General features: G+C 33.8%; 1 protein-coding gene across 1 annotated transcript; it reads right to left on the reverse strand.

Annotated features, from left to right (window-relative positions):
• Nucleotides 1–19,587: 19,587 nt before the first annotated feature.
• Nucleotides 19,588–20,715, reverse strand: LOC128557409 (uncharacterized). The gene has a single exon (XM_053544770.1). The coding sequence runs from the start codon at nucleotides 20,713–20,715 to the stop codon at nucleotides 19,588–19,590; it is 1,128 nt and encodes a 375-aa protein (XP_053400745.1).
• Nucleotides 20,716–22,409: the final 1,694 nt, after the last annotated feature.

Here is a 22,409-nt window from a genome sequence, read left to right on the forward strand (position 1 = left end):
TTTTCACATACTAAAACAATATACGAAAAATCACGGGGGAAATAATAAAAATAGGTTTTAAAAGCCACCCAAATGATTTTATTTTGTCACAGGTACAGAAAACCGTAACGAATGACGATATGAACTTCAACACTTTATATGATGTAGCCTTCTTCCGTCGATGCTATTTTGATACATATTGATTAACGTTCAATAATTTGTAATTTGTTCTAACACAATGCATTGAGATAAAGCCCCGGTCCTCCATTTAAAAGTCGATTCCTTTTATTCCAGCTAAACTATCTCTTCGCGGCTTCCTTTGAGAGTAATTGCATCTGCATACAGGTGAAAATCATTGAACTTCCGGAATCAAATAAATTCTTGATGAAAGTAAGAAGTAGTTTAATGGTTGTGGTAAAATTTACACTTTCATTTGTTTACTTTCTTTGTTTGCTTGAACTTTCATATCTTACTTGTTTCGTGTGCAACTGTTATAGGGACAGGCAAGTATTATCTCTGTCATTTTTGTTGTAACAGACAGTTAATTTTCATGCAAAATAATTTAACTTAAAAACCACGTCTCAACGTGTTGCTTGTAAAACATGTAGAAAAAAACTATTTTCGATTAGTTTTTTAAGACCCGAGATTAGACGTCGTGTGCTCGAGATAAGATGTCGTATGCTCGAGATAAGATGCCATGCGTCGTGTGCTAGAGATATGATGTCATACATTCAAGATACATATGTATGATATCGTTCGCTCGAGACAAAATACGGAGCAACCGAGATAATATGTCATGTGTTGTAGGGTCTGATATTTACCATCCATTGTATTAAGGGGACGCAAATTGCTACATTCACAGTTCATACAGCAATGCGGAAGGGGTGCATATTCAAGAAATCGATGGTGGGAAAATAAAAAAAACATATTCCTAAACTGATATAATACTGATGGACACCTGTAATATTCAGTATTTTGTGGATAAGGACGTGGTACTATGAATGTAATAGGAAAACAGAGGTCTTTGTGAAAGTACATTCAACACAAAATATTAAGCTTTTGTATAAGGAAAATACAGGTTTTTTACAATAACAGTGTTCGAAATAATGTTGAAGGGATGAGATTTTCTTTCTAACACACCAGGTTTGCTTAAACATGTAAAAATTTAACGCCACGTCTGTTCATCTCGGGATGGACGCCATATTTCTCATTGATAAAAAATGTAAACAAAAAAATCAGAGTGGGATTAGCATTGCAAGGGCATAACATGACATTCTACACAATGAATACCTTAGAACAGATATCTAAGATGCTACACAGGTCAGGCGGGTTAAATGCATAATGTCGATCACTTGAAATTCATCTTGAAAAGGTGGTTAATTTTAGTTTGTTTACATGGTTTTTAATTTTCCCACGACTTCTCGGCGATTCACTGCAAATGTATTACTGCGCCGGACGAAAGGTAACTCTAATAAACAACGGGAGACAACTTTGGTGTCAGCACGTGTACGATTTAAAAAAAAAAACATGTCGATGATTATAATTTCTTATCAAATAATGAATCCTATTCAGATATTCGTCTTTAATATTAGAAAATTATTAATTTCTGTGGACATTTGTCAAAAAATATTACTTACAGTGGACTACTTTGCGCATCAAACTGGTTTCCGCTTCAGTTGTGAGGCACTTCCGTTATACTTTTTGACAACAATAACAAAACACAAAATGAATCAATAAAGTCACTTATAAACCGACTGCTACTTAAATCAGTGTAAGTAAAGTTGTTGTTACAACATTAATCATGTTCGTTACGTTATGAGATAAAGTTTATCTTGAACTGCATAATCCATTAATTACGTTTAGATGATATTGCATTTACAATTTATTTGACCCCGTTTTTTTGCGCGAATGACAGCATTCTCGTGCAACTCGTGCAAACAGAGTTATGAAAAGTATGGTGGAGAATTCAAGGACAAATTATAAATGACATTAAAATGAGGATAACTGTATATTCGTCCAGTTTTGATCATTGACATTCCTGCTGTGTATTAGTAACTTTTGTCATTACCAACTTTTAGTAACATCTCAAAACCGATAAAGCGGGACAGATCTACCTATAGCGGATCTAGGTTTCGGCGTTTCTGAGTTCAACAATTAATTTGTTTTAAATTCTCTAATTACAATCTTCTTTTTTTTTGTCAATGTGAAGTTGCCTAAAATCTATAACAATTTGTACCGCCAAAGTCAGACTAGCAGACGACAATATTTTCCGTAACAGCTTCCGAGTACTTACGGATAACGGCGGAAAATGCCGGAATTTTTTAAGAAATGTTCACTGTACACACTAAAATGCAAAAAGGACCAAACAAACCATTATAAAATTTAAAACAAATTACACATAACGAAAATTTAATAATTTTTCTACATTTTTAGGGGTATCGAATTTTTGATTTTTTGCGGAAAATATCTCATTTTATCTGTTATATTTGAAAAAGTCAGTTTTTTTATCCGTTTCCTACGGAGTCTATATGAACTGAGGTGGGTCTATTTAAAGTCAAAAAGGACCAACCAAATATTAAAATATTTTTTTAAAAAACATTCATAATATCCGGAATAAATTAAACTTTAATTTGTGGGGTATCGAATTTTTGATTTCCAAATAGAACTTTTTCTATTGAAGTTTAAGTGATTTTTTCCTTCTTTGTTTATATAGGCAAATTTATCGATTTTCCAATAGATCGATGTTACTAAAAGTTGGTAATGGTGAACAAGATTAGAATGTTGCTTTTGCACATATACACATTGATTGAACCTCTCAACCAAATTTCATACCTTATTTTAGGGATTTTTAAGACAATACATTTTCAAAAGTTTGTTGCATGTGTTTTGATATTTAAGTGCATTGTAGTTCATGAATACCAAGTTAAAAATTAATAATGGCAACATTTCTAGGCCTTTATTGTAAGCCACTAGACTTCTGTAACCATAAATGTTTAATGTATTAAGGGGAATATACTCTTTTAGTTTTGGAATGTGGCATTCCTTGACCACCGTATCTTTTCTTATGCACTACTTTGTAAACAAACTAAATAATGTGTTATAGCTCACATATGCGAAATGAAAAGCAAGACAGTGAACTTATTTCACATTCTTTCTTTAAATTAGAATCTGTAGGACATTGATAAATGTTTGGACAAAGTGAAGCACTATTATTTTCGCACCAAAAAGTCTAAATTGTTGACTATGAATGTACACAAGAAGTCTTATGTAATTCAACAATAACTTTCTTGTTTCAGTTTTTCTCTTTTTTATTTTAGTGAGCAATCCTTTGTGTACTTATAACAGTTGAAACAGTATTCATTTCATTTACAAAAACCTTGTACTTTTTTGCAGGTAAATTTTATAATACCCCACCCACTTTTTTCTAATTTCAAAGTATGCGTCCCCTTAAATAAACAATTATAAAACATGATATTTATTCAGCCTGTTGTTTTCGTTTGTATTCATCCCTTTTCCTAAACCTTACTATTAAGGGGAAATAACTTAAATATTACTACAAGTTCAGCGTATTACGAAGTACAATCAAACTCCTGGCCCTATCTCCTATATATTGATCTCTTATATTGTCCTATACATGTTTCCGTTATACGTTCACTAACATAATACTAACCCGCCACCCGTAACATTACAACAATGATGTTATGAAATAAAGCGATGGATCATTGCACTCGCCACGCTACGATAAGTGATATACACGTACATCATTGTTACTGTCGAATAAATATATATCTATGATATATTATTTATTTTCATTACAGTCATTTTGTCAGTAGAGTCCAGAAGGTAGAACCCTCTGCCCATGCAAATACAAATATGTTGCCATGGATAGACAAAGGTCGGCTCTAGAGCAACATTCTAAGCTCTACCGAAGCAACCCGTGACACATGCACTAAAATAATAAGTGGAGCGCTCGAGATATTTTTTTTCATGATGATAATGGTCATGATGTTTCTAGATCGACCAGTTGAGCTTCACAGGTCAGATACACATGTTTAAGTAAGCCAAAGTCACTGGCACAGTAGTTGTCTAACTGGAATCTTCTTAAACCCGTAATGCGATTGCAGGTTTTGAGCCAGAAGATTATGCGAATCTACAACTAAATATATCATTTTAAACCGCCTATAGACCGCGAAATTAATTAAATATTTTATTATGTATTTCCGTAAAAGCAAAATCTCCAGCACAAACACCAGCAACAGAAAAGTAAATTATTTAAGTTTGCGTAATAAGTCGCTTTATTTATCTGTCTAATATCCGGTTTTCTCTACGAGAAAGACGTGGCATTTTCTAGTGGACTAAATTTAGTTAGAAGATTAGTTTGATTTCTATGTCCTATACTAAAGCAAGAATTTGCCAGATTTCTAATTTGGAAACAAAATATTCGAACTGACATGTCATAAGAAAAAAACACTTCAATATGGGACAAATGCTGGGAGAAGACTCTAAAACTATAAATGTGAAACTTGACCAAAAAAAAAAAAAAAAAAAAAAAAAAAAAAAAAAAAAAAAATTTGAAGAAACTGTGATAGTCCTTGTCAATAAAATGTTTTTTCTTATCTTTAATCTGCAGAAATTAGTCTGTTCAATTCCTGGAAATCTTTCGTTTAACTTTTAAAAGAAAGTCTTCTTCTCAGTTAATAGTATGAACGCAGGTAACATGCAATTTTTCAATTTCTTTTACTTTAAAGATAGTTATGTTCAATTTTCTCCAATGCTGAATTAATAAAGTATTTTGTCATTTAGTATATACATATCTGCACTTTAAAAGAGGCATGTTTTTGATACAACATTTTACATTCTTTCCTTTTATCACACGGATACAATTTAGGTCATATAGCGACTTTTCAAGCTGTCGGTGGTGGAAAGAGACTCCAGGCAAACCTCATTGCATCGGTCCGCACATGGACGGGCATCTGGTCAAAATCATAGACCTTCTATAAGCTTGTTGCATGGCGGCTCCCTAAGATGAAGAATTATACACCTCTAGCGAGGTTTCAAACCCACATCGGTGAGGGACAAGTCTAAACTACTCGGCCACAGAGGTAATTGTGTTCATGTGAAAACAACAACAACAACACACACAAAAAACAACAACAAAAAAAAAACAACAACATATTGCACTGCACTTTTTTGCTCTTAAATCAGCCCGTTCTATTACTATGAATATAAAAAGTATCTTAACAATACAGCATATCTCACCAAAAGCGTATTCCTTACCGACAACGTATATCTTACCGATAGCACATATTTTACCGACAGCGTATTTTTCACCGACAGCGTATATCTTATCGATAGCATATTTCACCGACAACGTATATATCTTTCCGGCAGTGTAAATTTTTTACCGGCAGCGTATATCCTACCGACTGCCTATATTCTACCGACTGCGTATATCTTACCGACTGCGTATGTTTTACCGACTGCGTATTTCCTACTGTCAGCGTATATTTTACCGCTAGCATATTTTACCGACAGCATATATATTACAGACAGTGTTCATTTTTACCGTTAACGTATACCGACTGTATATTTTACCGACTGCGTACATCCTACCAACTCCGTAAATTTTACCGACTGCATATATTTTACCGATAGCATATTTTGCCGACTGCGTATATTTTACCGACAGCGTCTATCCTACCGACTGCGTATATCCTAACGACAGCGTATATTTTACCTACTGCATATTTTCTACCGACTGCGTATATTTACCGATAGCATATTTTACCGACAGCGTATATATTACAGGCAGTGTACATTTTTACCGAGGTATATTCTACCGTCTGCGTATATCTCTCCGAACTACAGAGAACATAATAGAAGGTTTTCACATCTAAGTCAGGGAAACTGCTATACAACAGCTGTTGTACCCACGTGATTCTTCTTTTTGTATTGTTTTTTATATTATTTAGATTGGCACTTTAATTGATTAAATAGAAAATAAATCGGCCGACTATTCACAAATTTTCAAGACAAGAATATTATAGCTATACTTTCTGATATTGTGAGGTAAATCGATTTGTCTCTTTAGCTGCAATGTTTGTTCAAAAAGCATACCAACGACTTTCCGCCTAATACAGTACATCGATACAAAAGCTTGCAAAAATGACAAAAATGGCAGAAAAGCAATAACATAATGACAGTCAAATAATGCAGAACATAAAAAGAATGTACTTAAATACAACATACACTGAATGTACTTGAATAAGGGAAATGAAGAGAGACATATCATTATGTTCACAATCAGAAATCATATAACCTTTGATGTAAATTGCTACAGACGATGAATTTCTGGAGCGAAATGCAAGCGAGATAATTGAATTTAGAGATAAGAGCTTTTGTTCATTTAGCAAGTGATTGGTTTTAATGACCAGTATCAAACATTCTGTCGTTGTTCTAACAACATTTTGAATAACCAAATCTATAAGAAAATCCTTTGCTAGCACAAAAAAGAAGAGAACCACGCAAAAAGTTTACCAAAGTAGCAGCCTCGGTTTATTGAATTTGTTCGTGGGAGGTAATGGCAACGGCATAACCCTTTATTATATAGTATTACTGAATTAACTCTATACATCATCCCACCCCCAAACGAGAAAGAATAACAACACTGAGTCATGCCTGGGCAACACATGACACTTAAATACAACTTTATGCAAGTTTATCAAATTTATTGAAGCTCGCAATCAAACAAAATAATTGCAAACAGTTTTATTTTTAGTAAACTACATATCTGTATTATGTGTCCTTTTCGATGAGGCATGTGAATTAGCTTTCTGAGTTTATTCCTATAGTATAATTTAAAGAAAAGATTAAATATTTAAATCAATTTCTAGTTCTCACTTCTTTGTACGTAAGCTTATTAACTGGTCTGTTCCATAACTGGAAACATCAACCTATCTGGCGCATAGGGCGAACGTAATTAAATTGTGCATCAATTCATGTCAAATAAGCTGCTGCAACGGCGGAACTCAGAAATTTCATCTTATTTACGAATTATCGTGGACAGATATTTTATGTTACTTAAGCTTTATCAAATAAGTAGTTCATGTATCTAATAAAGACGACACGAGATCTAAAAAAGGTTCACTTCTTCCTTCAATTATGAACTGGCATTTTACAGATGACTAAATATAGTGGCAAAATAAACTTATTTCTGCATACACCGAGACAATAATTAGTGACATTTTCTGAGACAATAACAGATAATTCAATGAGATTGGTACTCGGAATTTGGAGAAATGTAAGCCACCGTATAAAAGATGCAAGAAAATTCTTTGATTATTGCTAGGAATTTCAATGAAGTAAATCAATACCTATAACTTAATAACCAGAAGCTTACGGCTAGAGGATAAATTCCATTTTTCTCTTTAATTGCTGAAATAGAATGATACTCCAGTATGAGCAACTTTAGCAATGCTTTTGACACAATTAGGATGAACTGTCATAATTATGTAGGAACATAGAATGTTGGAAAAAGCTATAAAATTGGCTCTCATCCGCCGTACATACACCTTCTAACCCCACCATTACCGCCCCAACACACATCCCCTACCCCTCCCTCCTTCCATGAAGTATTTTTTTGTCTCATCGTTCCATGTTAAATTGTCTGTTAATAAATATTGTGTCTTAGTAATGCCGTTCAGCCGAAGTTTTCTGTCCCCAAATTATAACTGCAACATGTTTTATGTGGCTCTATGTAGTTCTGCTATTTCTACGAAAACCACCACAAAAATGTCCCCATTTACACCATACATATCCGCAATACTTTCCAAACCCGCCATTCCTATTTCTGCTAGTTTTATTTTCAATATGTAACTCAGGGTCAATGCAGCTCCAGTTTTACACTACATAAGCCTAACGATTCAATGAAGAGTTATCTCGCTTGGTTACTTTATCAGAAACATTTTATTCAAACATTTTATTCACGGTTACTGGGATATGGCGTTGCGTGCATAACTTCAGGCACTATTTCAAATAAGTGTATACATTTGCTTAACACTTTCTTTCAATATACACTTGTTCTGATTATTTAATGGGAGTTTATTTATTCATTCAGTATCTTCCATTAATTTATTTTCTTACATATATTCCATATTTTCCACCACTTTAAATCAAATTCTTGACTTAAGTATGTGAGTATACTCGCAGTTTGAAACGAGCGCTGCGAACCTCCAAATAAAAGATTTCATTTTATATACCGTGTTACTAGTCACATTTTATGCGACAGAACATTAAAGAGAGGCAAAGAAGATAATTATAATCAATACTATACTTTAGCATATTTACATGCAGAACTGATTCTTCCTCCCACTTCCTTTTATACAAACTCCTGGGGTTTAATGATACAAAAATATCTATTCTATGAGTCATGGCGTTGTTTTTAGATGTTATAATCGTAAATTTAATTTGACAGAAGCCTGCTATTTGGTAAAGCTGCGTTGAAAATTAACTGCTTCCAAGTGTTGTTCGGAGCAACTTTAATCTAATAAATCAGAAATCTTCCCGGCGGGAGCCTTTTACGACGATATCTTCAGTTTCCAACTTGCACACAAGACACACGACAGAGGATGAAAGATACATACGATCCTGTTGAAATAACTTATAACGCAGTAAAACAAAAAGCGGGACTTTCTGGTGACAGGCTTTTTGTTAATGACAATATTTTATAATGTTCAACTCATCAGGTGCTAAAAATATATTGCAAGCGCCTGTTTTATGTACAATATGTAACACATGATATTGTACTCTTTCTTGAAAGAAATATGTAAATCCGGTAATAGACCGAATGACAACACATGAAGAGTTTAGAATCCGTACAAAATCTCAGGCCGAGGCGAATACTTCTGAAGCGATTGTGACAGAGCAACTGTCTATATAAGATTACGTTCAAAAATATGATTTTTTGAAACTGAGAATAATTTTATATTTCTATCAATATTCTTTGCTCATAAAGTTACATGTACCTTCAGACTTCTTAATTCATTAACACTAATGACGTACATTTTTTTTGTATATTTTAAAAGACTATATATGAATTCTGCCATGGAGCAAAATATTAGCCATGTTGTGGAATTCAGTAATAAAAGCTTCTGTTGTTTTAGCAATCACCAAAACAAACCGTACCTATAAAATGTGTGTGTGTGTGTGTGGTGGGGTGGGGGGAGGGGGGGGGGGGGGGGGGGGAGCAATTTGAAGCATAGAACTGAAGCAGTCTCGCAATACTAAGTATAACGACATATACAATAACAATGGTAAGACTCAGAATATGAATGACAATGTCAAAGATACAATAACAATAACGAAACATAGAATAACATAGAATAACAATAATGGCTTTTACCATAAGAATATCGAACATACTATAAGAATAACGATATATACAATAACAATAGCAAATTTTCGAATATGAATGACACGACATTGAATAACAATAACAAACATACAATAATAATAACATACGTATATAATTTAGCAACGTTTGACATGCCATGCATATCTGCATTATGCGTCCTTTCATTTTATTAGGCATGTGCATTAGCATTCTGCATTTATTATAAAGTATCATTTCAAGAACATTTAAATCAATGTCTTTTCTCACTTCTTTGCACGTAAGCTGTTCCATAACCGGAAACATCAAATTATCTCGCGCATAGGCCGAACGTAATTAAATTGTGCATCAATTCATGTCAAATAAGCTGCTGCAATCGCGTAGCTCAGAAATCATATTTTGTTTTACTTTCTCGAGGACAGATATTTATGTTATTTATCAAATAAATAATTCATGTATCTGATAAAGACGTCACGTAAAGGACGGACAATGTTTGAAGAACACGAAGAGAAAATATACTTCGTTCTTTAATTATGAACTGGCATTTTACAGATGACTAAATATGGTGGCAATATTAACTTATTTCTGCATACACTAGAAATTAATAAGTGACATTTTCTGAGACAATAACAGATAATTCAATGAGTTCGGTACTCAGAATTTGAAGAAATGTAAGCCACGGTATAAAAGATGCAAGAAAAAATTCTTTGATTATTGCTAGGAATTTCAATGAAGTAAATCAATACCTATAACTATTAAGTTTATCAGAAGCTTACGGATAAATTCTATTTTTCTCTTTAATTGCTGAAATAGAATGATACTCCAGTATGAGCAACTTTAGAAATGTTTTTGACACAATTAGGATGAACTGTCGTATGTAGTAACATGGAATGTCGGAAAAATAGCTATAAGTTTGGCTCTCATCCGTCGTACATGCACCTTCTACCCCCCCCCCCCCCCCCCCGCACCCACCCACCCACATCCCTTGCCCCTGCCTCCTTCCATGAACTATATTTTTTTCTCATCGTTCCATGTTAAATTGTCTGTTAATGTATATTGTGTATTATGCCGTTCAGACGAAGTTTTCTATCCCCCAAATTATACTTTAAGTAACTCTAACACGTTATATGTGGCTCTATGTAGTTTTGCTATTTCTAAGAAAACCACCACAAAAATGTCCCCAGTTACACCACACACATCCGCAATACTTTTCCAAACCCGCCCTTCCTTTTTTTCCAGTTTTACACTACATAAGCCTAACTATTCAATGAAGAGTCATATCGCTTGGTTATTTTATTAGAAGCATTTTATTCAAAACACGTTTACTGGGATATGGCATTGCGTGTATAACTTCAGCCACTATTTCAGTTAGTGTATACATTTGCCTAACACTTTCTTCCAATATACACTTGTTCTGATTATTTACCTTTATAACTTAGTTAAGGCATTGTCCAAAAATCTTAATGGGAGTTTCTTTATTAATTTATTTTACATTAATTTATTTTCTTACATATATTCCATATTTTCCACTTTTAATTCAAATTCTTTACTTAGTATGTAGGATTACTTGCAGTTTAAAACGGGCGCAGCGAACCTCTAAATAAAAGATACTGTGTAACTATACAAGAATTAAGAAGATAAAATCAATACTACTTAAGCATATTTACATGCAGAACTGATTTTAATGATATAAAATGTCTATCTATAAATTCCACTCGTAGAAATCATGGCTATGTTGGATGTCATAACCGTAAATTTAACTTGACAGAAGCCTGTTATTGCGGAAAGCTGCGTTGAAAATTTACTGCTTCCAAGTGTTGTTCGGAGCAACTTTAATCTAATAAATCAGAAATCTTCCCGGCGGAAGCCTTTTGAATTACGACGATATCTTCAGTTTCCAACTTGCACACTAGACACACGACAGAGGATGGAAGATGCATACGGCCCTGTTGAAATAACTTATAACGCAGTAAAACAAAAAGCGGGACTTTCTGGTGACAGGCTTTTTGTTAGAATGTTCAACTCGCCAGTGCTTAAAACTAAAAAATAAATTGCGAGCGCCTGTTTAATGTACAATATGTTACACATGATATTATACTCTTCCTTGAAAGAAATGTAAATCCGGTAATAGACCGAATGACAACACATGAAGAGTTTAGAATCCGTACAAAATCTCTAAATCAATATCCTATTTACCAGATAATTTTCTTAGTTTGCGGCCATTTTCAGATCAGATACTAATTTTGTGAGATTCTCGAACCAAATCGGGCTGAAGGGAATACTTCTGAAACGGCTGTATATGGAAGATTACGTTCAAAGATTTTTTTTTTAAAGTGGAAAAATGCGCATTTTTCAAGTAAAACCCCAGCTGAAATAGATGCGTGTGTAAAAATGTTGGAGGCTATTATAGCTTTTAACCCAATATACTAAACTCTTCCTGTTACCAGTAAGAACTAATAAGTTTCCAGATACGACTTTTCTTATTTTGACTGGGGCAGTAATTTTTAGAAAAGTCAAACTGCACACAGGAGTTGCTTCCCTTCAACTACATAAATCTTTACATCACTGCGTAGAAGATTGAAAATAAACTATTATTTTACTAGTCCGATTTCTTTATTTCTAAAGCATCAGCTGCGACATTATCGTTTGATTAACACATTTAAATGCACGGCAAACGAAAATTGCTTTTACAAAACATTCACCAAAACACACTATGTGAAGTAAGACTTTAAACTGAGAATATATTTATATTTTTATCAATATTCTTTGCTCATAACGTTACATTCAGACTCAGAAATCTTAAATTTATTAAAACTAATTACGTATATTTTAAAAGACTATGAATTCTGCAATGGAGCAAAATATTAGCCATATTGTGGAAATTCAGATATAAAAGATTCTGTCGTTTTAGCAATTACCAAAAACAAACCGTACGCAAACGCAAGGGTGGGTTGGGGAAGGGTTGGGGTGGGGGGGGGGGGGGGGGGTGGGGAAGGGTTGGGGTGGGTTAGGGAAGGGTTGGGGTGGGGGGTGGGGGGGGGGGGTGCTTAGGAAGCATAGGATGGAAGCAGTTTCGCAACAATACTAAATCTGTTCATTGGAGACAGTGAAAAGTGAAACACCTCTCGTACAGCCCCGTCCTTGAACCACCTTATGGTAATGGACACGTAATGTCACGAGTGCGTTGAGCTATGTTTACGTCCGTAGAATGCCGAATTGCCTAGCAAGAACACGTGATCAGACGGAAAATGCCGACTGTCATTAAGAGTCCACTTAAGCGGATCTTTATTTTTTAAATAAAAAACTGAATGAACTCCGTAATCCAAAAGGACATGAATAATATCGACACGTGGTACTTTTAACAGCTTTAAAATTAATGCTACGTTAGTGGAAGTTCATAAAATCTGTAAGAGCTGAAAAAGCAACTATGCAAGACAATGGCAGATTAGTTTTTTTTTTATCTACATGAAATATTTTATGAGGCATATTGCGACATAGTTCGGAAGAATCTTATTTCTAAATGTATTTCTAAGTAAATAATGAAATACAGATCGACTTCTAAAAACGTCGGTATGTTCCATTAATGGAGACATCAAATGACCTCGCACATAGAGCGAACGTAATTGAATCATTCCTAAATCCATGTATTACGACTTGGTTCTGAGATTTAATTTAATGAATTTACTGACACTAGGATACATTATTAAATAAATGATTCATTTACTTGATCGAGATAGTATAAGACGTAGAAGGTTTTAAGGGCGGAGACAAAGATTTTCACATTGTTTTATATCTAATTTATATCCGCTTCTTTCGTGACATTTTACAAATGCTAAAATATCATTGATAACTTGATTTTTTTCGTACTCTAAACAAGAATTAGCGGCATTTTCCAAAGCCACTACATTCATTGGTTACTGAGATATTGCACACAAAATTTGAACCAGTAAAACAAGTTTAGTTTAAACATATTTTATTGCTTATAATACATGTATTTATATCATTACATCAACATATGGATATTAACAATCGATTGAATTATAGCAATAGGGTCGGACCACAAGTTCTGCCAACATAAGTAAACGGCCCTTCCCTCGAAAATTAACAACTGCATAAAATTAATTACTTTTACGAAATAAACAATTATAACATGTATTACAAAAGTTTGAATGAAGAAAAGACCAAAGTATGACTGAAACTAAAATAGAAAAAAGTAGCTAGTTTAATGTTATATATGATGTTGATATTGCTATTTTTCATCATGGATCTGTTTCCCAGAAGCTAGGCAAGGGCAGGAGTAACAGTATTCGTTTGCGATAAGTTGAGGTTTGATTAATAATCAATATCAAATGTTAGGTACTGGTAGAAATTACAAATCAAAGATATTCTCACTGAAAACGATTAGAATTGATGATAAATTTATGAACCGCCAAAGTAATTATTGTATTGGTTTCGTCTGAGTACATGTCAGATCCAAATAATAGCAGTGTGTCATTTAAAGGATGAAAAGTTCTGGTTTCGTGAAATAGGTCGATTCTTTGTTCTCTAAATTTCATACACTGAAAGAAATAATGTTCAGCATTCTCGATGGGATACCCACAGTCACAACTGGGATTATCTCTTAAATGATTCCTGTATAAATCATTATTCAGATTACTGCATCGGTTTCTTAACCTTGCATATAATATTGAGGGCAGTCTTTTACCAATCAAAAAGTGTTTGGGGATTGTTGGTGCTTTGAACAAATCTTTTAGCCTTGATTTAAATATATTAAGGGATTCAGAATTTCTAATATTTATATCAAGTGAATTCCATAGATCGGTAGATGACGGTATAAATGAGTTACTATAAATCTGAGTTCTTCGAGCTATTGTTACATAGTTATCATTGTTTCTCAAAGGGTAATTAGATATCTCTGCTACAACAGGAGGAAAAATATTTGACAAGAATTCAGGGAGTAGACTATTTTTAGCTTTATAAACTGTAATAAGCTTTTGAATATTTCGTCTGTCCTCTAAGGAGACCCATCCTATTTCTTGAACTAAATTTTGTATTGAGACAGACCTGGTTAATCCCGTAACTATACCGCCGCTTCATATTGTAATTTTTCTAAGGATTGTTTTTGTTGAACAGTGCATCCATCCCAAACGATAGATGCATACTCTAATATAGGTCTCATATATGAAATATAAATTTGATTTAGAGTAGATCTTTTTAACTTGAATTTTAGTGCTCTCATAGAACTCAAAACTTTCGATGCAGACTTTTCTATGTGGCTAATATGCTCGTGCCATTTAAGATCGGACGATAAAGTTAAACCTAAATGTTTATGAAAAACAACATAATCTAGTAAAATACCATTAAAATAAAGAGATGGCTTTACTTGTAGATTAGAAAAAAACATTACTTCAGTTTTGTTAGGATTAAAATCAACTAACCACTGTTTGGACCACTGGAAAATTGTGGTTAGGTCACTATTTAATACAGATTCTATGTAATTCACATCATAAGAAGTTACAGCTAAGGAGCTGTCATCTGCAAACAAACGGGTAATGCTTAAAAGATTTTCAGCTATGTCGTTTACATAGATTAAAAAAAGTAGAGGTCCAAGGACCGAGCCCTGTGGAACGCCAGCATTTAGTGGGAGTATTCTCGAGGTTTCACTACCAACAAAGACAGACTGTTTGCGATTCAAAAGATAACTCTCAAACCAACTAAGTAGAGTATCATCTAGGCCGTATTGCTTAAGTTTAAAAAGAAGACCACGGTGCCAAACTCTATCAAATGCCTTAGATATATCACAGAAAACAATGCAAATTGATTTTCTCTCGTCAAAAGATTCACATAGTTGGTGATACATATCTACTAGCTGAAAGACAGTTGAAGACCAGGTAAAAAAGCCAGATTGTAGGGAATAAATCAAATTATTGGAGTATAAATGGTTATAGATACGTTTAAAAATTACTCTTTCCATGACTTTTCCGACACAACTTATTAAGGAAATAGGTCTGTAATTCGATGGATTATTTTTATTCCTTTTTTGAAAAGGGGCATTACTTTAGCAAGTTTCCAAGCACTGGGATAAACACCTTCATGAACAGATCTGTTAAATATGATACTAAGAGGTTTTGCAACTGTTAAAACGTGTTTCTTTAAGTAACCTATGACTTATATGGTCCGGACCTACAGCTTTATTAGTTAATAATGAAGATATAATGTCAGCAATTTCACTTTCAGTTATAGGAGATATATGTAAGGTAGAATTTGTTTTTAACATAAAGTTAGGTAAATGTGCATTAGAATCATCAACTCTTGACACAGAGGAAAAATACTCATTAAAACAGTTTGCCTTTTCGTTATCAGTGGTATAGTAAATATCATCTCCATTATTTTCGACAACTAATGTTGGTATATTATTGTTGCTAGCACTACTATTGTTTTTAATAAGCGTTTTTACTGATTTCCAATAAAACTTCGGACTGGTCGATTTTGTTTCCTCCAAAGAAAATTCTAAATTGTTATAAAAACTTTCCTTAGCATGATGCTTTAAGTTGTTTACCTTGTTTCTATTGCGCTTAAAAGAATTCCAATCAGATACACTATTAGTCTGCAGAGCTTTTTTCTTTAAACGGTCACGTTTCTTGAAGCTCTGCGAATTTCGGAATCATACCATGGTCTATCATGTGGTCTTATTGTAACAAGAGATGTCGGAATACATTGTTTAGCTAATTCGATAAAAACGTTTGTAAAAGATTCACATGCCACATTTATCGAATTCGAATTATAAAAATGACCAGTCATTACTTTGAATCAAATTATTAAGTTCATCAAAATTACCGCGATTATAGTTCCAAACCTCTCGTTTATACGCTATAGGTATATAATTAGGGTATTTTATATATGCATAAGTTCCAAAATGGTCACTTATTTCTGCCGGAGTTAAAAAGACACCGGAATTGAAAACTTCAATAGTATTAGAAATAGCAATAGGATCAATAAGGGTCGATGAATGATTTGAAATTCTTGTTGGTTCTTTAATTATGTTATGTAAATCATTGATTAGAAGAATATCTTTAAATTTGTGATTGTTGATGTTCAGTTGGTCCTCATTTATATCTCCTACTAACATTAATCTATCACACATATCAAGAGCTTTTTCTAGGGAATTGTTCAGTTTTATCCAGAAGTCTATAGATGCTTGAGGTTGTCTGTACAAATTACAAATGAGATATTTCGTATGTTTAGTTTTTAACTCTACCCATAGCGAATCTTTCAAAATGTTCTCAAGTTCATGTATACGTTTTGAAATAAGATTGTCTGATATATACATAAGTAAACCCCCGGAGTGACACGAAACATCTTTACGGTAAATTGTTGAATGAAAATCTAGACTGATACTGTCATTGCTTACAATTTCATCTAGATGACTTTCAGTAAAACATATAACATCGAAATCGAGCCAGTTGTTTTTTGTGTAGCTTAATTTATGTCTTATGCTCCTTACGTTTTGACTATAAATCGATAGACAGTTACGATCAGATTCACTTCCCGGGCCTGGATTTAATTCAATATTACCACTTAAAATTAATAATAAAAGAATAGCAGATATGACTTCTAAATTCAAAGTAGTTTCACAAGAGAGCAATAAAGAGCAAAAGACTGCATCCTGAAAACATTTTACAAGAGCAATCGGGAACAGTTGTCTCCCTTTAATCGTATCAACTACAATACTGCAATAATGTTTCAAATTTTCAAATAACAGCGCGAGACATAACAAAAGGAAATGTACTATTTCACGTAATGGACAATAATGAAAGTACATAGACTTATTAAACCTCTGTAAACCGTTGTAAAAAGATCCAATGGCTGCCCTCCAGGCATCTAGGGAATTACCCATTGTCATAAACAAATAACACAGACAATTTCGTTAAGGTCAGCCACTGGTAAACAGCTCTAGTAAAATGACAGTTGTAAAAACCCCATACCCGTGTGTAACCCAGTCCCAGAAAAACAGATCCAAACCTTAAAATGAAATATAAAAATGTAAGAAGAAGAACATACATCTTCATCATTAATCTAGCTAAGATGTGGAAAAATGAACATATTTACGAAACATTTTATACAAATATATACACGTGATTAAATTCAAAAAGGAAAATTATAAAGCTGGATACAAGCAAAAAATATCATAATATGTATCAATTACATGTAGTTTGAAAGTGGATTATGTACACGCCGCAACTTTTGTTAAAGAACAGAAGAACAAACATATCAACTAAATTATGCGCACGCACAAGCAAGAGAAAGATCTCACCTATAAATATACATTTAGGGAATACCTTATAATCCGATAAATCGCTTGCTGTACTATCCGCACAAAAAGTACGAGAAAAACGAGATCATGGTGTAAGCTCCGTCTTTAAAGGTAGAAACTACATTTTCAACTAAAAAAATCCATGTATAAAGTTAAGATATAGTAAGCTTTGATGCGGGCTATGAGAACAGGTTTTGACCAACACGGTAAAGATACAGAAGCATTTGGTAGGTTGATATACAATGGTGTACAAATATAAACAGTCATCCATTCTGGTGCAGACAATGAAAACAGGTTTAGGCCAACACGGTAAAGATTATAAATAAATATATATATATATATAAAATGGTGTGCAAATATAACGAATCAAACATTCGTACAAACACATACGGCGGAAAACTGAAGTTTTCTTTGCAAAAGAATGATGAAAAAAAAAAGATCTGTGGTATGCACCTGATAATGATGATATGTCGAAGAGCAGCATTACTATATCGATATTTAACATATAAGGACACTTCAGCGTCACAGTAGAAATTACTGTCATGCACATAAAAGTGATGCTATAACAAAATATCTTGTACATATTTATTGCATGTTGGCCTGTGTGACTGTGTGCGTAAAAATAATATTGAGGTCTTCATTTCAAATAAAACGGGTAACCTTAGGCTGGAAAACTGGTGCAATACCTTTACAAAAACATCTTGTGGACACAAACAGTTATATACATGATAAATGTTATTGAGTCATACATGAGTGTGCCATAATTGTTAGGATTAACAGAACATCTAGAAAAAAAGAGATATTAACAATAATACAAATGACGAAAAAAGAAAACCAAAACAAGACAAAATAGGAATATCACTTTGAAAAACGACTTATTAGTGATGTTAAGGTGATGTCACTTTTTGAATTTCCGGTGAATAACAAAAAACCAAAGAATATTCAGTTCTTTCCAAAAACCGTTATATCATGATTCAACCAAATAGTTTCCTTTGTCTACGAGAAAGGAACAATTCTTATATCTTAATATTGAGATTTGATACCTTTATAACAGACAATAAACTAAAACAATAGACATTCATATGTGACGTCGGTGAGCTCAACAAAGCAATTTCAAGCACAAATATTAATGTGGAATATAAAGTAAGTTGCACATTACAATATCCGTCCAAGATACTTTAAAAACAATGCATTTGCAGAATAGAGAGATAAAAATAAGTTTGACAGCTCGCGAAAACTAATGACAAATTTTGACAGGTATATGATGACTCATGACCTAATTAATTTTTTTCTGTTATTTCTAACTTCCATATTGATTTTCATAAAATGGGTATTCTTTATTGTAGCTTACAACTCATACATTTAAACAATAAAAGAATATATTGTTACCTCACTGTTGTTTTGTCTATCCATCTCTCGTACGAATTCCTATTGTTTCAGTCATTTGTCAGTAATTAGAGCAACTCACAGTGTTGCAATCATACAAAACTCATCCCTTGTTTTCACATAGATATTGAGGATTTATCTAATTAGCACATGTATTGGAAACACAATTTCAATACCGACTGTGTATTGTAATAATGCTAAACTATCTCAGTCGTGACGTCCCCTTAATTTCATTTAACTGTTTAAAAGACACGAAAAAGTGACCAGCCTCAAGGAGCTAAGATAAAATGAGCACATTGAAGGAATATAGTGTGAAAAAGAAAAAATGCAAGTTATTTGCTGTCAGAATGGAAACATCCGGGTAAGTTACTTCTATTTTTCATAGTTGCACATAGAATATACTTAGTGAAAGTGTGACACCGTAAAACTGGTATATGGTGCAAAATGAAACATATATGTAACAAAATAATATGCGTATTTCACTGGTAAAGGCTATTTAGAGTCATTTCACATAAAACTGTCACTTTTTCCAGGGGTTCAAAAGTGCATCAGAAGATGCTTCTGAACTGTTTTGATTGTTCCATGGGTTGTCTGATCCGGTAGACAACTCAGTCAGAATATCATTTAGGTCTTTTATGTGTCTGACCTGTGAAACTTTGCTGTTGGATGTTCGTTTGAACAGTATCCTCCCATCGTAGGTCCAATGGCTGTCTATCATTTTGTCTTTGCGGGCCGCTTCCAATTGTTTAACTAACATCTGGCGTTTGCGTGTGAGGTCTTCTGTTACAAAGACTTTAAAAACGTCTGACCGATGAGTTTTAAAGTTCTTCTTGTGTTGAAAAACACGGTTTTTCAACTTCCAATCTTTAAATTTGCACAGTAATTGGAAATGGCCATTTCGAGCAGCGCCTATTGGATGTGACCTTTCTATATCAGCTTCTGTTATAGGAGGATTAACATTCATCACGTTGTTGCATAAATCAACAACAATTTTGTCATAATCTAAATGATTGATGGAATTGCTAGAATCGTTCTTTTGTTGGATGGAATCAGAGGTCTGAATACTACCAGTGGCATTGCTTGTGGATTCAGATATTGTCTGTGTATTAGAATCACGTATAGGTTTATATTTAACACTTACATTGTGGAACCTTAATGACGTTCTCCTGCTGTACTGTTCCATATCATCAAGTCTGCACTCTAAAGCATCAATGTCTTGGTCAGCATCAGCAAGAGCTGAACGTAATTTAGTGTTTTGAGCTTTCAACTGCTTGATTTCATTATTCTGGGATAGTAGTTTATCACTCATAGTGGATAGGGTTTTATTTTGTGCATCCATTTTATCGTTCAGAGGTTTTAACATAGTTGTGAACATAACAGATAAGTTTGGTACTACAGCAGCACAGATAGCTTCCATGACTTCAGGGCTACATATTGCAGATTTAACAAGATCTGTGAGGTCATGAGTTATGCATTGCATTTCTGAATTAGCTGCCAAAGGAGAAAACGATTCCTTCCGCCTGACGGCCTCTGGGGCATTGACATGTTCACCGGCAGGACAATCAGTAGGACTTACTGTTTCGTCAATTGTCCGCTTTTTACTGGTTTCGGGTGTGCTAAAACCATTATTGTCACTTTTGTCACCCATTATGAAGAATTCTGATCTGTTCTCACTTAGTATAAAAACTTTTTAATAAGAAAACACAGATATTTACAAGATGGCGGCTTCCTTTGTTTAGTCTTTGTTTAGTCCGGTTATGAAATAAATTCCGCTATTACATTATATTATGTCGAAATATCGACTGAAATGTTACATTAAATCACACATAACACTTTACTTTCCAAGCTTATCCGCTTTTAAGAGTTTTCAAATCATATTATCTATTTTAAAGTTCATGTTTTCCACAGCGAAATAAAAATCAGCGTACTATGGTCGCCATCTTACCGGAAGTAAAACAAGTAAAAACTACCCTTTTGGAAGCATCGTGAGAAGGCAGGCAAGCAAAACATTAGGAAGCTGGGTTTGATTGAATCTGTTCATGAGAGGTAATGCAACACCCCTCACGCTCACCTAGCACCGGCTTCAGCAGAATTCTATTATAGCAAAATTGAGCGTTCTCCTCTATGATCCCAAAGAACCCGAAAACAACACTGAGTCATATCTACACGGGCAAAAGTACGGTGCCCCTAAAGTGACATGTTACACACATTTTTTCCAATTAGGTAATGTGAGACTTTTTTTATTTCGTTTAAACGAAATCATTTCGTTTCGTTTAAGGTAGCAGGGTACACTTTCGAATTTTGGCCCCCGTCAATATTTGTTATAAAGAGAACATCGTGATTTTGGATGTCTGTAAATTAAGGTGAGAGATAATGATTATTAATTCTTTAGAAAATTTATACAGCCGATACATGTAAAATTCTGATGTCAGTTGGAAAACTAACTGCTGGTAGCTTTGTATGATCAATGAGACACCATTTCGCGGAAAAATTCAATTCACGGAAGGGTTCTGTGCTTGTTGATTGATACTCAGGAACATTTTCGTTATTTTCCGAAAAAACGAGCTGGATGGGCCCCCATTCCGTTTATGTCCTGACGTTCAGTAAGGACTATTAAATTAAGAAATGCAATAAAATTGGACAGTGTTCTTGCAGCGGTATCATTGTAGACTGTTCAAAAGGTGCAAAATTGATGATTTTGGCACGCTATTTTTCATGGATGATGTAAACCTTTCGCTTTGATAACTTTCTTTATTCTTGTATGAGAATCCCGATCTTGCCATTAATTAAAAGCACAAAACATGCACGCAATTTATAAAATAGCCACCCAAATTTTGCTCATAGGGGAAGTGCAATATTGCGACGCGCTACATGTAAGACCGTCCGTGCCCAAAATTTTCGCATCTAAGTGTACCTTGCTACCTTAAACGAAATGATTTCGTTTAAACGAAATAAAAAAAGTCTCACATTACCTTATTGGAAAAAAAGTGTGACATGTCACTTTAGGGGCACCGTACAAAAGCATAATTATTTAATTTTTGGGACTAGTTTGATGCTACGATACTCTTTTAAATGTAATCCTTTTTTATCATGGCAAAAGGTTTCCCGAGAAACTAAAACTTATTAAAACCACACTGCAATGCCCTGCTTTTCCTTTCAATAACTCCATTCCATTACTAGAAACATAGAAACATCTTACTTAGAGCGAACTTAATTGAGTGATTTCTCATCTAATGTCAGGAAAGCTGCTGTAATTAAATGTGATTCTTACATTTATTTTTACTCTGAAGATTCCCTTAGAGAGATCTTCAATTTTCTAGACTAGTTGAATAGATTTTTTAT

Source organism: Mercenaria mercenaria, chromosome 5, assembly GCF_021730395.1.
Source record: "Mercenaria mercenaria strain notata chromosome 5, MADL_Memer_1, whole genome shotgun sequence".
In the NCBI taxonomy this organism is placed as follows: domain Eukaryota; kingdom Metazoa; phylum Mollusca; class Bivalvia; order Venerida; family Veneridae; genus Mercenaria; species Mercenaria mercenaria.

Bases quoted from the DNA above. Each gene is read 5' to 3' on its own strand.
- LOC128557409 (XM_053544770.1), bottom strand. From the start codon at position 20,715: ATGGGTGACAAAAGTGACAATAATGGTTTTAGCACACCCGAAACCAGT.